Source organism: Adiantum capillus-veneris, chromosome 1, assembly GCF_014529385.1.
Source record: "Adiantum capillus-veneris isolate H3 chromosome 1, ASM1452938v2, whole genome shotgun sequence".
Lineage (NCBI taxonomy): Eukaryota > Viridiplantae > Streptophyta > Polypodiopsida > Polypodiales > Pteridaceae > Adiantum > Adiantum capillus-veneris.
The window spans coordinates 149192144-149212563 of NC_140931.1; the positions used below are offsets into that span (position 1 = coordinate 149192144).

Sequence of the window (20420 nt, forward strand, 5' to 3'; positions counted from 1 at the left end):
TTTCTCTTTCAAAGTCTGAAAGGCAGTCACCTCTGTGGGTCCCCACGAGAAAGGGACTCCTTTCTGTGTCAAAATATGCAAAGGAAAAGCAACCTCTCAAACTTTCGAATGAACCGCCGTTAGTAAGAACATAAGCCCAAAAAGCTTCTTACTTCATGGACATTCTTCAAATCGGGCCAATCATGTATAGTCTCAATCTTGGCCGGGTCCATCTGTACTCCTACTGCTGAGACGATGTGTCCTAGAAAGTGTATCTCCGATAAGAAAAATTCACTCTTCTTGGCATTGATCGCCAACTTGTGACCTCGCAATGCCTAAAAGGCCTGTAGCAGATGTTGTCTATGTTCTGTCTCATCCTTGGAGAAGACTATAGTGTCATCAAAGAAAGTGCCAACAAAAGATCTGAACTCTCTGAAAATCCTATCCATCATTCGGTTGAAAGTTGCTGGTGCATATGTAAGGCCAAAAGGCATCACCAAAAATTCCTATAGACCGAAGCTCGTCCAAAAAGCTGTCCTGTAGACATCTCCCTGCGCGATTCGGATCTGATGATATCCGCTTTTCAAATTGATCCTGCTAAAACAAGAGGATCCTTGTAATCTGTCAAGAATATCATCGATCCTCGGAATCGGAAATCTGTTCTTAATGGTGATTTTATTGTGAGCTCTATAATCAATGCACATTCTCCAAGATCCGTCTTTCTTTAAAACCAACAACACCGGAGAGCAGTAGGGTGAAGTACTCGGCTGGATAAGACCCTTTTCCAAGAGGTCTTTCACTAGGTTCATAATCTCTTCATGCTGGGCTCGGCTCACTCGGTAAGGTGGCCGGTTCGGTGGTGTGCTTCAAGGTATCGGATCAATAGTATGATCCTCAGGACGAGATGGTGGCAACTCGCCTGGCAGGCCCTCAGACCTCTTCAGGTGTTTCACCAATCTCGGGTCCCCGGAGTACTTAATTAATCTGTAGTTGATGTTTGTACTCCTCTCTGGCAAACTTGTCCGAAAAAATTTGCCGAAATCTTCATTCTTTTCTTCAGTTCCCGCGTTGGATTTTCATTTTTTCTTTGCCTTCCCACTGAGAGGTGTCATCTCTGTCAGATTCTTCACAAGAACCCATGTGTAATCTTGGATTCTTTATGGCTTTATGCCCTATAAGACAGAGCGATGAAGACGGGAGCGCGCCCGATGCACAATGTATGAAGGGTGGGAGAGTGGCTAATAAGTCTAGGGTCAGGACACGAAGATTCTTTCTCAAAAGCTATGTGCGTTGCAAAAAGGATCGGATCCTGCGTAGAAGAAGAATCTTTCTGTGCTCTGATACCACTGTAACAAACTTGGACACCCCAAGTCAAGATTCTACCGCGACACAGCAGAGATTCACTTCAAAATAGTTGACAATTCACAATTAGGTCGAGACAGCCCGGTGTAGTTCTGTGCCAAGAGGTATTGGCCCCAAAGACTGGCACCCCTTTCGGTATTTCTTTTTGTATTAATTTGTGTTCAAAGTGCAAGAGAGTGGGTAGGTGCTCACTCTCAGACAATGCATCTTGATGCTGTGAGAAGTGAAGCCATGCTCACTTATTTACTCATTTATTTGTAAGTACAAGGGATGCCCAAAAGCAGAGCCCCAAAATCTTTTAAAATCAAAAGCTTCTCAACTTTTAAAAGCTTCTCAGCTCAGAAGCTAATATCCCGAAAGCTGCCAGCAAATTCAGCCAACGCAATTTACGGAATTCCGTACAGTTTTGCCACGTCATCATGTCAACGCAAAAAGCAGAATTCCGTATTGCTGCCACCACGTCAGCCTGTTAGCACGATCTGCGGAATTCCGTACACTTTGTCCGTACATCATGTCGGCGCATAATCTAGGAGATAGCGAGCAGGTGTGTGTGTCCAGGGGCCAACCACGCCACCAGTTTGTGACAGTCGCCAGCAGCTCCAACACACGTCTGCTCACTTTCTCCGATTTCTGTGAGCTTTGGCGAGTGTTAGTAGGTAGACAAATACTTTGGGAAAGCTCACAAAGCTTAGTCTGCTCAGATTTCTTATTCGGACTCATTTCGGCCTCCGTTTCCACTACATACAATACTGCACATGCTATTTCGTCATTTTGTGCAGAATTTCAGTCAGTGTCGCTTCTTGCATAACAGGTCCCTCACAATCTTCTACGGTTTGTGCTATATAGCATGTGTTGTTCCTGCTCGTTCCTCCTCTTTTCGAGCAGTCTTCACATTAGGTGCATAGATTTGCCATGGCTGACAACAACACAGATGTGTTTAAGATGTTTGCTACTGAGGACAGATTGGATGGGAACAATTACCCTATGTGGGCTTACATGATGCAACATGTCCTTGTGTCAAAGGGCGTTTGGAACATTGTGCAGGGCATTGATGTACGTCCTGGCTCTGAGGATGTAGGCGATGTTGAGGATGTTGCAGGTTTTGGTGGTTGGATTGTTGTTGCCATGGCCCAAGCTGTTTTGCCTACGGTTGAGCAAGCTCGTTGGGATGTAAAAGATGCGCAGACTCATGCATTGATTGCGTTGTCTGTGAAGCGCACTATTACTCCTCACATCGTTCAGCGAAATCTGCAAAACAGGCTTGGGATATTCTGGTTGGTCTTTATGCAAGTCGCAATGACGCTAAAATTGCATTGCTGCATAAAGAGCTAGAGTCGAAGATTATGCATGAGGAAGATGACATGGACACTTTCCTTGCTGGTGTCAAGGATATCAATGAGCAACTAATTTCTGCAGGCGACGTCATTTCAGACAATTTCCTTGTGCAGATTGTTCTTGATGCCTTGCCAGATTCTTAGTAGACTTTTGCTAGTACTTGGAGACTTATGACCCAAGGAAATCCAGAAGTTTTCAAGTTTGATGCATTATGCACATTGTTGTTGCAAGAGTCACTTTCCAGAAAAAACAGGATTAGACAACGTGCAGTTGAACATGTCTTTATTGCTACTCAAAGAAAAAGTGGTAACAGCAATGTGGCCACTTCTCATGGTTCTTTTGTGAGAGATAAATTACATGTTCTTAATGCTTTTGTTGGCAGCAATTCGTATGGGAATTCTGGTGAAAAGGGCAGAAAGAAGATGCATTGCTATTATTGTAAAGTTAATGATCACTTGATCAAGCAGTGTCCTAAGTTGAAGGCAAAAGAGGCGAAGAAGAAAGAGGTTGGTTCCACTACAAATGCAGCTATTGCTGAGTCTTCTGTGAAAGGAGATTGTGATGCTGATGTTGATGTAGAATAGGCTTTTAGTGCAGAGTGTACTTATGATCCTGTTGTCCATGATGCATGCATGTCAGCTGCTGCAGATTCACATGTGTAGTATTTTGACAGTGGTGCTACAAAGCACATTATCTCACATCGTGATTTGTTTACCTCCCTTGAGTCTGTCCCTCATGGGAATTCAGTCACTTGTGCCAACAATGGCTCTTATCCGGTTTAGCAGTTGGAAAGATTGTGCTTACTGCTGCAAATGAGAGTTCTTTCACACTTGTTGATGCATTGTATGTACCTAGGATTAGAAAGAATCTTTTGTTTGAATGTGCAGTTGCTAGATTTGGACTTGTAGTCAAATTTGTGGATGACAGATGTACAGTTTATGATCTCAGTTTCGGTGTTGAAATTGTTGCATCTGGCATTTTATGTCATGGGCTGTATAAGCTCACTTTGTATGACAAGTGTGGGCATAATTTTGCAAATCTGTTTTGTTTTCTAAGGCTATTTCAGATGCAAAACTTTGACATGCACGTTTTGGGCATCTGAATTTTGTCAGTTTGCTGCGTTTGCAGAAATCTGATATGGTTGCTTCTTTGCCTGCTCTTGAAGCACCTGTCAACATGTTTGTGAAGACTGTATTTTGGGTAAGATGCAGCGTTGAAAGTTTCCAAAGGATCGTTTAGTTAGGGCCACATGTAGGTTGCAGCTTGTGCATAGTGATGTTTCCTTGGGCAATTACCTTTACTTCGTGGCTTTCATTGATGGTTACTCCAGGCATACATGCATGTATCCGCTTAAGGTGACGTTTGAAGTGTTTATGTGCTTCAAATGATTTCTGGCTATGGCTGAAAATGTCTCAAAATGTACTATGGTCATTTCAAATCGAGGGGGGGAGTATATGTCTCATGAATTTAATGCATTTCTGGCTAGTCGTGGGATAAAACACCAATGTACATTGCCGTATACACCTCAACAAAATGGTGTTGTTGAGAGGAAAAACAGGTCACGGAAATGGCACGATGTATGGTCAAAAGTCAAGCTTTGCCGCATTCGTTTTGGCTCGAGGCCATCATGTGTGCCACTTATGTACGTAATAGGTGTCCTACGCAAGCTTTGTAGTCTGTAACTCCATATGAAGCATGGCATGATAGAAAGCCTTCTATTGAGTACATGCGTGTTTTCAGTTGTTTGGCATATGCTTTGGTGCCACAAACACAGCGCAGAAAATTGGATGATAAGACTGTTAAATGTATTTGTGTTGGTTATAGTGCTGAAAGCAAAGGTTATAGGTCGTATCATCCGCAAACAAAGCGTATCTTGGTCTCATGGGACGTGTTTGTGGAAGATTCTATTCAGCCCTTGCTGTCATGTACTAGAGACTGTACTAGAGACAGTAATATAAGCTCACAGGACATTTATGACACTTTGTTGCCTCTTTTCAGTAGTGGAAGTTCGAATGTAAATTCCAATGAGACAAATGTACAGTCTATGGGGGTTTGAGAAAATGTTACAAATCAGCCTATTACTGATGCAGATATACATGATGTACTTGATGAGGAAAGAGCCGAGAATTAGCAGGCTAGAGGTATGCCAAAATGGCTGGTGCATACTTTGCGTGACAGTAAATTGGATGCACCTTTGTCTACTAATACTTGTTCAGGTTGTCGCCATGCATCTTATGCATCAGATTGTTATGCTTTGGTTGTGTGTAGCTTATGTGATGTTGAGGAACCTCTTGTCTTTTGATGAAGCACAAAATTAAAAAAATTGGACGGCTGCCATGCAATCAGAATATGATGCACTTATAGAAAATGACACATGGACTTTATGTGATTTGCCTCTTAGCAAAAAGGCCATTGGTACGAAGTGGGTTTACAAGTTGAAACGCAAGCCGGATGGTGAGATTGATGGCTATAAGGCCCGACTTGTTGCAAAGGGTTATGTACAACAAAAAGGCATAGATTATGAAGAGACTTTTTCTCCCACTTGTCGTACGACTATTGTGCGTTTTCTAGTGCATTGGCAGCTCATTTTGGTTGGGATGTACATCAGTCAGACATTGTTACTGCTTTCTTGAATGGTGACATATTTGAGGAAGTCTATGTAACGCAATCTCGCAGTTTTGTCAAGAAAAGACAAGAGGAAAAAGTGTGCAAATGTAAGAAAGCTTTGTATGGGTTGAAGCAATCTCCTTGTGCTTGGTATGAGAAGGCTGACACTCATTTGGTCAAATGAGTCTTTCGTAACAGTCTAATAGAAAGCACATTGTATGTAAAGCATGAGGGGGATGTACTTCTCATTGTCGTTCTCTATGTGAATGATTTGTTGATCACTGGACCAAATGAGAGATATATTACTGAATTTAAGGCTGATGATTTGGGGTTTTTGCATCATTACTTGGGTATACAGTTTGATCAGTGTGATGGTGGTATTGCCTTGTCTCTATATGTAACTTGTGTCAGACAAGTTACATATAGAGACATTGCTATGTAAGTTTGGACTTGAGGATTGCAAACCTATTGCCACTCCCATGGAAACAGGTATGAAATTGAGTCTTCATGATGCTGGTGATCCTGCCGATGTCACTCTTTACCAAACTGCTGTTGGTTGCCTTATTTATGTATGCAACACGAGGCTAGATATTCAGTATGCAGTCTCACAGGTCAGTAGATTCATGCATAGCCCAGGGTCTAAGCATTGGAAGGCTGTCTAGAGGATTTTTCGCTACTTGAGTGGCACTTTACATCTTGGCTTGTTTTATCCCAAGGGGGGATCATTGCCGCCAGACTTACATGCTTTTTCAGACTCAAATTGGGCTGGTTGTTTTGACATGCGAGTGTTTACAAGTGGTTTTTGTTTCATGCTCAGCAGTTCATGTATCTCTTGGTTGAACAAGAAGCAACCTACTGTAGCCACTTCTAGTTGTGAGGCTGCGTACAGGGCAATCTTCACAGCTACAGTTGAGTGTGTATGGCTCAGACGTCTTATGACTGATTTGGGTGTTGGACAAGACACAACCAACATTATCTACACTTACAGTCCGAGCGCGTTAGCAGTTGTGAGGAACCCAGTTTTTCATGCTCGCACAAAGCACATTGAGGTGCATTACCACTATGTCAGAGAGAGGCTCTCAGTAGGAGAGATCAGCTTAGTTTATGTGCCAACACAGGACAACCTTGCAGATCTTTTCACAAAGACATTGTCAGGTGAGAAGTTCGAAGCTTTCCGCAAAGCTTTGAGCTTACTCTCCTTTGTGGACTGATCATGTCCTCAGGGCATGGCACTTTCCTATACTCTGTGTGCTAGCTCGTTCATCGCATCACTCCTAGGGGGGATTTGTTACCATGTACATGTGATAGTGATGTGTGTGAACACACTTACGACCGTCGGGGCCTTTTTTCCCTAACTAGGAGGTTTTTGCCCCTGTGCATTGTATATATGTCCATCACTCTAGAGCTATCTATTTTTCCATTGCACACTAACACACTCTCTGTTGTATGCCTTGAGCTTCCTTCGTCTTCTCCAAGCTGTGTGTGTTTTCCTACGACCCTAATTCCAACAGTCTAGACAATGCGTCCGCAGCCATGTAGAGGATCTGTTAGAAAAAGGGTTGATTCAACCTAGCTCTTCACCCTTTTGCTCTCAAATGCTCTTAGTGTAGAAGAAAGATGGCTCTTGGCTCATGTGTATTGTTTACTGTGCATTGAATAAGAATACTATCAAAAACAAATTTCCTATTCCAAGGAATGATGGTATTCTTGATCGCTTATAGGGTGCGGCAATTTTCAGCAGGATAGATCTTAAGAGCGGATACCATCAGATTTGTATTAGGCTAGAGAATGCACACAAGATTGCGTTTAGAACGACATTTGGTCTATATGAGTTTTTAGTGATGCCATTTGGTCTTACAAATGCTAGCGGATGGATAGGATTTTCCATGCACACCAAAAATTTGTTCGCACATTCTTTGATGACATGATAGTATATTCGAAGAATGAAGGGGAGCGTAGGCATCATTTGACCATTGTGTTCGAAGACAATAACAGGTTGCTCATAAACGGCATGAAAAGTGAATTCTTTTTAGAAGAGATCCACTTTCTAGGGCACATAGTGTTGAAGGATGGTGTTCGAATGGATCCTGCGAAGGTTGAAGCAATCAAGACATGGCCAGCTTTGAAGATTGTGCATGATGTCGGTAGCTTCTTGGGACTATGTTCCTATTACAAAAGGTTCATTCGTAATTTTGCCGTGATTGCTTCACCCTTACACGCTTTACAAAAGAAAGAGGTCACTTTCACATGGACTCAAAAAGAGATTTCATGTCACAGGAACGAGCACCACGTGCCAACGGAAAAAAACAGAGTAAACAACTTTAAGTACTTCAAATAACAACTGAACTGAAAAAGATACACAACACACGAGACGAGGAGTAGCGGAGTTCCACCCCAAGAGAGCACTTTGGCCTCCAAGGTTATTAGCTTTAGAAGAGACACCTGATGAGAGATGTCGAGAAATTTCAAGTCGTAATCTGCAAGGATTTCCGTGGCAAGCATTTCAAGATGCGCCACTTTGCCAGAAGCTGCACTCTGAAGGAAGATGTCTAGAGGCATGTAACTTCGGGCAAAAATTTACTTGAAAGCTTGCCAAGTCCTTGGAGTGTGGGGCTTGGTAGCTATAGACATCCAACCACTTCATGGCACTACCTTCGAGAAAAACGGCGGCTCAAAAAAAAAATTATCCTTCTCGTGCAAGTGATCTTCAATTCCTTATGGTTTATGCCCTATAAGACAGAGCGATGAAAACAGGAGCGCGCCCGATATGCGATGGACGAAGGGTGGGAGTCGCTAATAAGTCCGAGTCGGGACACAAAAATTCTCCGTAAAATAAGGAAGCGCCATCTTGCTTTGTCTGCTCTTTGATAGGACGGGTACGCTTTTAGAAAAGCACACGCTTGAAGCTCTGATACCACTATCACGGGAACGAGCACCAAGTGCCAACAGAAAAGAACAGACTGAACAACTTTAAGCACTTCAAATAACAACTGAACTGAAAGAGATGCACTACACACGAGACGAGGAGTGACGGAGTTCCACCCCAAGAGAGCATTGGCTCCAAACATGGCGCCCCTTTTAGTATTTCTTTATATTGCTTGAACTAAGTACAATGTCGGTACTCGCGCTCTGTATCTTCACCCGAAAGAGTGCCAAAGTACGAGCCCCATCAGATGTGGTCCCATAAGTTGGTGTCACTTGGGCCACTTGGGCCCCATCATATGTGGTCCCATAAGTTGGTGGGAACTGCTCTTAAAAATAGCCAAGTCGGCAAGACTTTGTCTGTTCCTTCTGCTTCTTCTAGGATTTAGGCCCCTCGGTCAGGATTTGCAAGTTGGCTCTGTTTTTCAGTGGCTTGACACGTCAGCAGTTTGTGACATTTCAACTCTTAATCTCTTGAAGGAAAAGATGACTTGGGATCGAGTAATTGTTTTGCCATATCTTAGAAGTCATTTGTGATCCAATATGACGCTGTGGCAATAGTATTGGTGCAGTACTAATGCAAAATGGTCGGGTAGTAGCCTATGAAAGCAGAATCTTGCAAGTTCATGAGAAAGATCTATTGATTGTGATTCATGTGCTTTCAAGTTGGAAACACTACCTACTAGGTGATGATTTTGTTGTCCAAAGATATCATCAGATCTTGCGATACTTCTTGACACAGTCAAAGTTATTTGAAAAGCATATGCCATGGGTAACATTTTGTCTATATTCCACTTTCAGATTGTGCTTGTGGAAGGAAAAAAGAATGTTGTGGTTGATGCATTGTCAAGAAAGCCACAAATTTTAGCCGTGTCATTTCCTTATCATCATAAGCTTGGTAATATAAAGGAACAGTATGCTAATGATGAAGATTTTGCAAGGATCTTTGAACAGTTGTTAGATGGACAATGATGATGCATGGCAGACTATGTGTCACTAGGCCATTGGTATAAAGTCATGTCCCACTCGATGCAGGGCATTGTGGTATTGATGCAAGAGTGAAAGCAGTTGAGACATTCTTTTATGTCTTACTTTGAGGAGAGATGTGGATGCCTTCGTGCGAGCATGCATAATTTGCCAAAAGGTCAAGTTTGATAGGTAAAAAGCACTAGGGTTGTTACAACCATTGCCTATTCCAGATAAGCCATGGGATAGTATTGCTATGGATTTTACCTTTGATCTTCCAAGAACGCAGAGAGGGAATGATGGTATACGGACCATTATTTGCAGGTTTAGCAAACATGCCCATTTTATTCTTGTCAAGAAGAAGATAAAATCTGATCAAATGGCACGATTATTCATGTACAATGTACCATGGTTTGCCACAGTCAATGTTCAGTGATAGTGATCTTTGCATGACAAGTTATTTTTGGAGAGGCTTGTTTGAAAACTTGGCACAATGTTTAAGTTTTCATCAACAAACGGATGGACAGTCAGAAGAGGCCAATTCTATTGTCCTATATCTTCTCAAATGCTATGTGTCAAACAATAAGGGCAAGTGGAAACAGTATTTACGTTTGCTTGAGTATGTATAAAACAATACAATGCATTCGTCAACAGGCAAGGCACCCTTTGAAATTGTTGAGGGTGGCAAAAAGGTTCCTCCCATTTTGCATACAAAAGATAGATTTTTGAAGCAAACCGATATGTAGAAAATATGGATGAAATGTATAGGAAAATTAAGTTTTCCATGGAGAAGACTCGGGCAAAGTAGAAAAGGGTTGCTAATCGTCATCGACGAGAACTCTTGTTTTCACTTGGTGAGTGGGTTCTATTGCGATTTGAAAAGGCAAGATTAAAAAAGATTAAAAAATCAAAGTCATCTAGGCCCCTCGGCAAGACTTCATAAGTTGGTGGGGACTAGGAATTAAACCAAATGGGGAAAATTGAACACTTAAAAGGTGGAGGAGCTTTTGCAAGACACCTCAGCAAGGAGGGAGCGCCCAAATCGATGAGGGAGAGTGAAGACTGATTTTTGGAGTCATTGTGAGTGTGTGTGAGTAGTGGGTGCATGTTCACAGCTTTAATGGAAAACTTTGTCTTATGTGGCACGATGATTCCGCTCTTGTGCATCTCTCTCCCCTTTTGAATACATAATTGTAATGCCCAACTCAAGGGCTTCTCATCTATAATGTACAATTGCTGAGGCAAGAGCCTGTTGCACAGGTACACGTGCTAACGGGTTTTTTAGAGAGATTTCTCGTGAGAAATCTCGTCTAAATCAAGGGGCAAGTAACCCTATAGGTGCGGGAGCTCGAGGGCTACCCATCGGTACACGAATCGGAGCACAAAACAAAGAATTACAGCTTGCTGCAATTTTTTGCAGGTTTAAGGTTTTGGTCAATTTTGATGCCTGAATGTCCCAAGAGCCTAGGGAAATTTCAGCCCAATAAAAGTGGGACAGCTTCTACAAGATTACAGGTCTTCTCTACCTCAATGAGAATAAAGAAATACCGAAAGGGGCGCCACTTTGGGGCCAACAGGGTGTCATTGTCTACTTGGGAGCACTGTAGCTACCAAGTCGTGGATTGTTTTGAAGTGGCGAATTCCAGTTGTTGTTGGTTCATTTGTGAAGCTACTTTGTGTCAAAGTGCAGGGAAATTTGAACGATGTAGATGGGCGAGAGTTAAAGTTTTACCGCCCTTTAGCAAGTTTATAGGCTAGTAACTATTATATATTGTACTACATCGTAGTTTGTCTCCCATAACCTACATAATCAATATGAAGCCAATTTCTGTTTCATGGTCTATATTTTTCTTGAATAGAGTTTTCGATATTGGAGAAAAACATGTGATTGCCTGAAGAGCGCGTAGCGGTGTGTGCAAGTGAAAGAGCACGCGAGGAAGTGCAGTGTGTGTGCAGAGAGGGGTGGCAAAAGCCAGCAGGAGAGGAAGCGCTAGCAGAACGAAGAGGGAGAGAGAGAGGGCTCACGTTTTTGGGGAAAACTCAATAAGTGAGTTTTGGGTTTTCCCACTTTTATTATAAGTGACCTTTAAAAAATGTGTACAGGTTCAATATGAACCTAGACAAAGTATAAAAATGTACAAAAAGGGGTTATTTAGGCCTTTAACCCAACAATCTCCCACTTAAAGGCATAAATGACGCCTTTAAGTTAACCAACTCCCACCAGCTGTATGCAATGCTCATGTTGAGCCTTAGCAAGACTCTTGGTGAGAACATTTGCAGGGTTATCCTGTGAGTGAATCTTAGTCAAGGTGACTAGACCATCCTCCAATACCTGTCGTATGAAGTGGTATCGCACATCAATGTGCTTTGTCCGTGCATGAAACATGGCATTCTTGGCCAAATAGACAGCACTTTGGCTATCACATCCCAAGACAGGAGTACTAGCAGGCATACCAAGCTCTTTAACAAGTCTGCCCAACCATATGGCCTCTTTAGAAGCCTCAGTGGCTGAAATATATTCAGCCTCAGTAGTACTCAATGCCACAATTTTCTGCAGTCGTGAACACCAAGAGACAGCACCACCAGCAATAGCAAACACATAGCCACTAGTGGACTTCCTGGTATCCAAGTCACCTACCATATCTGCATCACAATAGCCCTGCAACTTCAGGTCACTTTTGCCATAGCATACACCTAGATTGTGTACCTGACAAGTATCTTAGAATGCATTTCACAGCTTCCCAATGTGCTTTGCCGGGATTGGACATGTATCTACTAACAACTCCCACCGCATGGGCAATGTCAGGACGAGTGGCAACCATAGCATACATAAGAGAACCACAAGGTGATGCATAAGGGATTCCCTTCATAGCATTCACTGCCACGTCATCCTTTGGGCAATCGGCTTTGCTAAGTTTTGTGTGTGGAGGTAAAGGTACTCCAAGTGACTTAGCTTCAACCATGTTAAACCTGTCAAGTACTTTAGCAATGTACTTTTCTTGAGATAAGAAGAGCAATTTCAGCTTTCTATCTCTCTTGATTCTCATACCCAAGATGTGCTCAGCATCACCTAAATCCTTCATTGCAAATGCTGAATTCAGCTGACGTTTAAGAGCATCAATGGTAGACTTATGCTTCCCAGCAATCAACATATCATCTACATATAGCACAAGGATTATAGGACTTCCATCATTATCCTTCTTTGTATACAAACAATGGTCTGAATGGGTGTGTTTAAAGCCTTGAGACAGCATAAAAGTATCAAACTTTTTGTACCACTGACGTGATGACTGCCTCAAACCATACAGTGCCCTTCTTAGTTTGCATACAAGTTCCTTTTTATCAGGAACTACAAAACCCTCAGGTTGCTTCATGTAGATATCTTCATCAATGTCACCATGAAGAAAAGCTATTTTTACATCCATTTGATTCAATTCTAAGTCAAGCACTGCAGCGAGAGCAAAAAGGACACGCAATGTCGTAAGCTTTACAACAGGAGAAAAGATCTCTTGAAAGTCAATCCCCTCTTTCTGTGCATACCCTTTGGCAACTAACCTTGCTTTATACTTGGGCTTTCCATCAACACATTTGACCTTGTAAACCCATTTGTTAGGAAGAGCCTTTCTTCCTTTAGGCAATGGCACAAGATCCCAAGTATTGTTTGCATGCAAAGATTTGATTTCCTCTTGCATCGCAAGCTCCCACTTACTGCTTAACTCACATGTATTTGCCTCTTTATATGTAAGAGGCTCACCCTCATCTGTCAACATAACATGATGCAAAGAGGGGTCAAAGCGCTGTATCAACCTTCTGACATGAGTAGACCTGCGTACCCAATGATCTACATTCTCAGGCACAGGTTCTACATCAGGAGGCAACTCATTTTCAGCATGCTCATGCTGCTGAAAATCATTTTCAGCCATGACAGGTGGCTGTCCATCCTCATTTGGAGCATCTAAATCATGTCCTACCTCTTCTGGCTCAAGGTTAACCGGCTGATTATCAATTTCAGCTTGCGGTAATGCATCCTGAGGCTCTTTTTCAACATCAATAGGTGGCAAGAGAGGTTGAAATTTGACCGATTTCTTGTCAATTTCATAAGATGTAGCATTTTTCAGCAATTTAGCCTCATTGAACACTACATCTCGGCTGCGTACAACACTCTTAAACTAAGGCAACCATATCCTGTAGCCCATTTCACCCTCTTCTCCATAACCTAGGAAGAGTCCTTGGATGGACTTGGCATCTAGCTTTGTCCTCAAGTCATTACGAACATGGACAAAAGCCTCGCAGCCAAACACTCTCAAATGATCATAAGAGGTAGGTTTGCCAGACCAAACCTCCTCTGGAATGTCATTTTTCAGCGTACTGTTAGGAGAGCGATTGCATACATGAACTGCAGTTTTCAAAGCCTCTCCCCAAAACCCATGAGGGAGATTAGCCGTGGACAACATGCAACGCACTCTCTCACATAAAGTACGGTTATACCTCTCAGCCACACCATTAGAAGATGGATTATAAGGGGCTGTCAACTCCCTTTTAATCCCATATTCTTCGCAATAACGCTGAAATTCAGCAGACGTGTATTCCCCCCCATTGTCAGATCTTAGACATTTAAGCTTACTACCCTTTTGCGTGCTCACAAAAGCATGAAACCTCTTAAATGCATTAAATGTCTCACTCTTATTCTTTAACAAATATGCCCGGCCTTTCCTAGTGCAATCATCAATGAATGTAACAAAGTATAATGCACCACCAAAAGAATTAACAGGCATTGAACATACATCGGAGTGAATTAAATCAAGAGCATTAGCTTTGCGCGAGACACCAGAATAATAAGAAGACTTCTTTTGTTTACCATATTACAAAAATCTAACTTGGTGCCCTTTACATCAACCCTCTTCAAAGAGGAGAGCACATCAAGTCCCTTCTGGCTCATATGGCCAAGTCTTTTGTGCCACAACTCCAAATGAGAAGCAACTTCGGCCACTGCAAGAAACTTGCCAGGCAAAGCTTTGCCATGTAAATAGTCCAATGTACCACTCTTGCATCCCTTGACAATGAGCATTGATCCCTTAAGCAGCTTCCATGAACCCCCAGCAAAAATGGTTGTATAACCGTGTGCATCCATCTAGCCAACAGACAATAGACTCTTCTTGATGCCTGGTACATACCTTCCATCTTTAAGCATAAACTCTTGGCCATTGTTTAATGCCAAGCGCACAGCGCCCATTCCTTCAATGTCACAAGCATGGTTATCCCCAAGGTAAACCTTGCCATACTTACCTGCATGATAAGAAGCAAAACACTCCACAGATGGAGTCACATGAAATGAGGCACCCGAATCTACTATCCAAGACTGTGTAAGGCCATCATTTGCACTTAGCAATGCATCAATGACATCTCTACGTGAGATAAGCATGTTTTCTGCATTTGCTACAACAAAATCTGAGGGGCATAAAGCTGCACCCAAGATCTCCTCACTGTCGGATAACTCTGTGATAACCACACTAGAGGATACATTGACAGTCTCCGAATCCTTGGAGGAGGTACCTGCTGATTTTTCCCCTTTCTTATCCTCTGTCTTCTTCTTCTCCTGTGATTCCTTCTTTCTTTCCTGCTCTTTCTTGAAATACCTGCAATCTGGCTTCTTATGGTCTTTTCTGCCACACTGATAACAAGTCACATCCTTATCCCTAGACTTGCTTTTGCTCCTGTTTTGAGTCGTGGTACCTGTATTTTGCTTCTGACTTCTACCTCTCGCATTGTAAGCAGAACTGCCACCTTCCCCACCACTAGACTTGCATCTAATTTCCTCATTTAAGATAGAGCCTCGCACTCCATCATATGTGAGGTTGGGGCTATTACTCAAAGAAACCACAAGCGTTTCCCAAGAGTCTGGCAAAGTCATCAACAAAAATATGGCTTTCAACTTGTCATCAAAAGGTTGAAGCCCAGTATCCTGTAGCTGACTCATGATATCGGTGAAAGCACTTAAGTGCTCAGAAGCCGACTTGGCTTCGTCAAGCATCATGTTCACCAGTTTGCGCATCAAATGCACCTGATTCCAGGGGTGGCATTCTCATAAGTGGCCTTCAACTTATGCCAAATTGCATGTGCATTGTTCAAGCCCTTTATGTCGACCAGAATGTCATCGGTCACAGCCATTTTGATATAGGCCTTTGTCCTCTTGTTGAGCTTGGCCCAATCCTCATTCGACATATCCACAGGCTTTACAGCCAAAAGGGCGTCCTCACAATCCTTGAGAAACAAAATCCCGTGCATCCTGTCCTGCCATAGGTCGAAATTTGTACCGTCAAATCGCTTGATTTCCATCAAGCTCTTGGCATCAGACGACGAGGAAGTAGAGGCCATTTGCACGGATAAAAATGCAGCAGAAAGTGTCTACACAAAATCTGAAAATTTCCAGTGATCACAATGTACCGCACGTTGCATACAATGTGCTGAAAATTTCAGCAATTAACAAGTATCCCCAATGCATACTTGCATAAACCCACAAAAGGCGTACATAAACCTCAATTTGTGTACATAAAAACAGTCCAATTCTGAAATTTTTTGCAAATTTACTGTTTTGGCGCATCAATTTGCATCAAATGGACCTGTTTTGAGTGGGAAAAGCAAGGGGCATTCACAGGAATCGATTTAGAACACCCGCGTTTTGCTGTTTTGACCTGTAATTTTCTAGTTTTTACCTGTTTTGACCTAATTTCAGTCTGTTTTGAAAACCCTAATCACCCTAGGTGACACCGGAAGCAAGGGGCTTCGCGATGAAAGCGGAAATTTGACACAAGAGAAGCCTTTCGCTTGCTGTCCAGCCACCTGCGCAAAGCTTCTGAAACCCTAATCTGGCTCTGATACCAGTTGATGAGCGCGCACCGGTGTGTGCAAGTGAAAGAGCGCGCGAGGAAGTGCAGTGTGTGTGCAGAGAGGGGTGGCAAAAGCCAGCAGGAGAGGAAGCGCTAGTAGAACGAAGAGGGAGAGAGAGAGGGCTCACGTTTTTGGGGAAAACTCAATAAGTGAGTTTTGGGTTTTCCCACTTTTATTATAAGTGACCTTGATAAAATGTGTCCAGGTTCTATTGAACCTGGACAAAGTATAAAAATGTACAAAAAGGGGTTATTTAGGCCTTTAACCCAACATTGCCGATATATCAGTTCATGAGAGTTGTGATAAAATTGAAGACTGCTTTTGTCACTGGAATATTGAGAAGGTTACTATTGTAGCACTATTTACATCTTGTCTAAAGAAGGCATTTGAAGAAATGGATCGAGCGAGGCAGGGTGAATGCATTCATTTAGGAGAAGTGTATTTCCAGGTAACTGGTTTGTTACATTGCATGAGTTAATGTATTTTTAAAGTGCTGCAGGATGAGCGTACCAGTTTTCTTTGTTGAATTCTGTATAATTATTCTTCTACTGAATGGATGGTGCATGATCAACTTTGTTTGTTGATGTCTGCTATTCTCCTGCTGAATGCATTGTTTGTTAAGATAGTTGAATCCTGTATAATTATAAAAATGTACAAAAAGGGGTTATTTAGGCCTTTAACCCAACATTGCCGATATATCAGTTCATGAGAGTTGTGATAAAATTGAAGACTGCTTTTGTCACTGGAATATTGAGAAGGTTACTATTGTAGCACTATTTACATCTTGTCTAAAGAAGGCATTTGAAGAAATGGATCGAGCGAGGCAGGGTGAATGCGTTCATTTAGGAGAAGTGTATTTCCAGGTCACTGGTTTGTTACATTGCATGAGTTAATGTATTTTTAAAGTGCTGCAGGATGAGCGTACCAGTTTTCTTTGTTGAATTCTGTATAATTATTCTTCTACTGAATGGATGGTGCATGATCAACTTTGTTTGTTGATGTCTGCTATTCTCCTGCTGAATGCATTGTTTGTTAAGATAGTTGAATCCTGTATAATTTTTCTTTTACTCAATGGTACTTAGATACCCAGAGTCTTGTATTTCAGGTTTTAACACTTTAATACAAGGTTAGTAGGGACTGACCGATGTTAACAATTTCTATGAGGAGATTTCCTGGCCACAAGTATATGTTAGAGATAAATCAATATTGGCGAAAGAGATTGAAGACATGGTGGGAGCTATGCCAAATGCAACAAAAAGGGTTCTGGCCAACCTTAGCATTGGGATCTATTGCAATGCTGACAGCCTTTCCGGCATCTGGTATCCTTTCTCGACTTTATTACCAAGATGGTGGCCAAAGGCGATGGCTGGTCGCATGGACTGCGGTTGCTGGATGGCCACTCGCCGCCCTTGCATTATTGCCATTTTACCTGCAGAAAGACACTCATCCAACCCGGCCCACTTGGGGTTTATTGCTTGCATATGCTTTTCTCGGGCTTCTGAGTGCGGCTGATAATCTCATGTACTCATGGGCTTACTCATACATGCCTTTGTCTACTGCATCGCTCGTTGCTGCTAGCAGTCTTGCATTCACAGCTTTCTTTGCATTTTGCCTGGTTGGAAAGAGGTTAAATGCGTTCACAATCAATTCTGTTGGAGTTATCACCGCGGCGACTGTTATTTTAGCACTTGATTCTAGTTCCGATAGGCCCGCAAGCGTAACAAGACGGCAATATGCTGTGGGATTTATTCTAGATATTGCTGCATCAGCTCTGCATGGGCTGATTTTTGCTCTTTCAGAGCTGGTTTTTATTAGATTCCTTGGAAGAGAGTCGACACATGTAATCTTGGAGCAACAGACGATGGTGGCACTCTTTGGGTTTGTTTTCACAAGTATTGGTGTTTTAAAGAGTGGAGATTTCTCTACTATGAAGGCAGAGTCGAAGAAATTTCTGCTTGGGCCTACCGCATATTACATGGTCCTTATATGGTCTGCAGTATCTTATCAAGTGGGCATTCTAGGGAGTGTGGCCATTCTCTATTGTGCATCCACATTACTTGCAGGGGTATTGAATGCGGTTCGAGTCCCCATCACAAGCATTGCAGCTGTCATATTCTTGAATGACCCTATGAATGGTTTCAAGGTGCTCTCTCTCTTACTCACAGCATGGGGGTTCGGATCATATGTATACGGTGAGGTTAAGGATGCACAATCTCGTAAGGAGGGTGGGGATAATTCTCGGAGCAAGTGCAATGATGAATCTGTTGAAGGTTTGAGAGCTGATCAAGAGCTCTCTTCTAATTTGTACAATAAGGATATGGTCCCTGTTAAAAGAATGAGTGGAGGCCAATCTGGAAATATATAATATTCTTTAATGACCTGACCCTATGAATGGCAAATATGTAATATTTTTTTACAAATTTTGAACTATTTTCTTGTACAAGTGCATGACCAGTCCTCTGGACAGGAGAGAGAGGGGTAGAGAGAGAAAGAGAGATATGTGGCGGACGTTGAGCTCCGAGTGGGTGTTTGGTGGCTCACCGTCATTTAGTATATAGAGAGATTGTCTACCAGTTTTTCTTCCTTGTACCCTGATTTGAGGCTTGCTTATTTGGATTTTCCACCGGCTCTAGAACGACATGCTAAGGCAAACCTTTTCCTAACACCAAATAAGGTTGGAATCACTTGGGCACATTGCCCAAATCTTGTTTTCAATCATGTAAGCTTGCATGTGGCTTTCCAAGCTTCAAAGCTTTTGAAAAGTTGAATGTCTCATGCGTAATTAATGGGTCCATGTTTAGAACTAAAAGAGGTTGATTCATTATCGAGTTGAAGATCACCCAACCAAATACTTGGTATGTGATGTGAGCTGTAAGCAACACATTAACTTCAAGTAGTCGAAAGGGAGACTTTTAACTTTGTGAACAGAGATTTCTTTACTTCATTAGCTAGCTTCTCCCATTAAAAAATCTGGCATCTCCATGCTCCATCTGGCATGGTATTTCAAGAGCAACATCAGGAGGTGCCAGCTTTTTTTATCGGCAACCTATGGCTGTTTATATAGCGAGTCTGCAGCTTTCATCAGCAATCACATAGTGTGGCTCTCTAACTTTTTGACTTAAGCTCTCTCGCACGCTGTTTGTTACAGCGTTTCCATCGATAAGCAGCCTTTTCCAGAGTCTCCACACAGGTTAGCAATCTCTCTCTCTCTCTCTCTCTCTCTCTCTCTCTCTCTCTCTCTCTCTCCAATTCACTTTCATGATTGTTTCTCTCTCTGTCTCTCCCCCCAATCCAATCAAGGCATGCCTATCACGGTGCTTTGAACTCCAGGGACGAAACAATCCATGAAGGGTGTCTGTCTTGTTTGATTTTTTTGAAAATTCACGATTGTTTTTGCCCTCTCTCTCTCTCTCTCCCCCCGAGCCAATCAAGGCATGCCATTAATGGTGCTTTGAACTCTAGGGAAGAAGCAATATATGCAACGAGCCACAACCCAAAGCAATCTCTCTCTCTCTCTCTCTCTCTCTCTCTCTCTCTCTCTCTCTAGTACGACACCCAGAATGTCGATCGGGATAGGCTTCATGCTACTGCTATATTGTATCATGGTGACACTTATCACCACTTTGTACCTTTATGGCATGATACCATTGCTCAGCCTACCAGCCACCCATAGGAGTCGGTAGCACTCCTATCAATTCTTTGTTTGTAGTTTTCTTGTTTGTACCCAGACTTGGTACTAAACTCATCATTGTAATCAGTTGGTCTCATAGGTCATTTTGGCCTCTTGTAGACGTTAATATATCATTTCATTTCATTTTCATTTCTCTCTCTCTCTCTCTCTCTCTCTCTCTCTCTCTCTCTCTCTTTTCCTCCAACCCAATCAATGCATGCGTATCATGGTGATTGAACTCAACAATCTATGCTTTAAACTCCAGGGAAGAAACAATATATGCAGCGAGCCACAACCCAAAGCAATCTCTCTCTCTCTCTCTCTCTCTAGTACGACACCCAAAATGTCGATCGGGATAGGCTTCATGCTACTGCTATTTTGTATCATGGTGACACTTATCACCACTTTGTACCTTTATGGCATGATACCATTGCTCAGCCTACCAGCCACCCATAGGAGTCGGTAGCACTCCTATCAGTTCTTTGTTTGTAGTTTTCTTGTTTGTACCCAGACTTGGTACTAAACTCATCATTGTAATCAGTTGGTCTCATAGGTCATTTTGGCCTCTTGTAAACGTTAATATATCATTTCATTTCATTTTCATTTCTCTCTCTCTCTCTCTAGTCTACTTTCACCGTTCTCTCTCTCTCTCTCTCTCTCTCTCTCTCTCTCTCTCTCTTTTCCTCCAACC

At 42.4% G+C, this 20420-nt stretch overlaps 1 protein-coding gene across 1 annotated transcript in view; it reads left to right on the top strand.

Annotated features, from left to right (window-relative positions):
• LOC147465781 (putative purine permease 5) overlaps positions 1-18774 on the top strand; it is a 65144-nt gene extending 46370 nt beyond the window's left edge. Inside the window, exon 2 of the mRNA XM_086521781.1 lies at positions 17165-18774. Coding sequence (XP_086377907.1) covers positions 17204-18424 — 1221 coding nt within the window. The 5' untranslated portion in view covers positions 17165-17203 and the 3' untranslated portion in view covers positions 18425-18774. The remainder of the gene's footprint in view (positions 1-17164) is intronic.
• The last annotated feature ends 1646 nt before the right edge of the window (positions 18775-20420 follow it).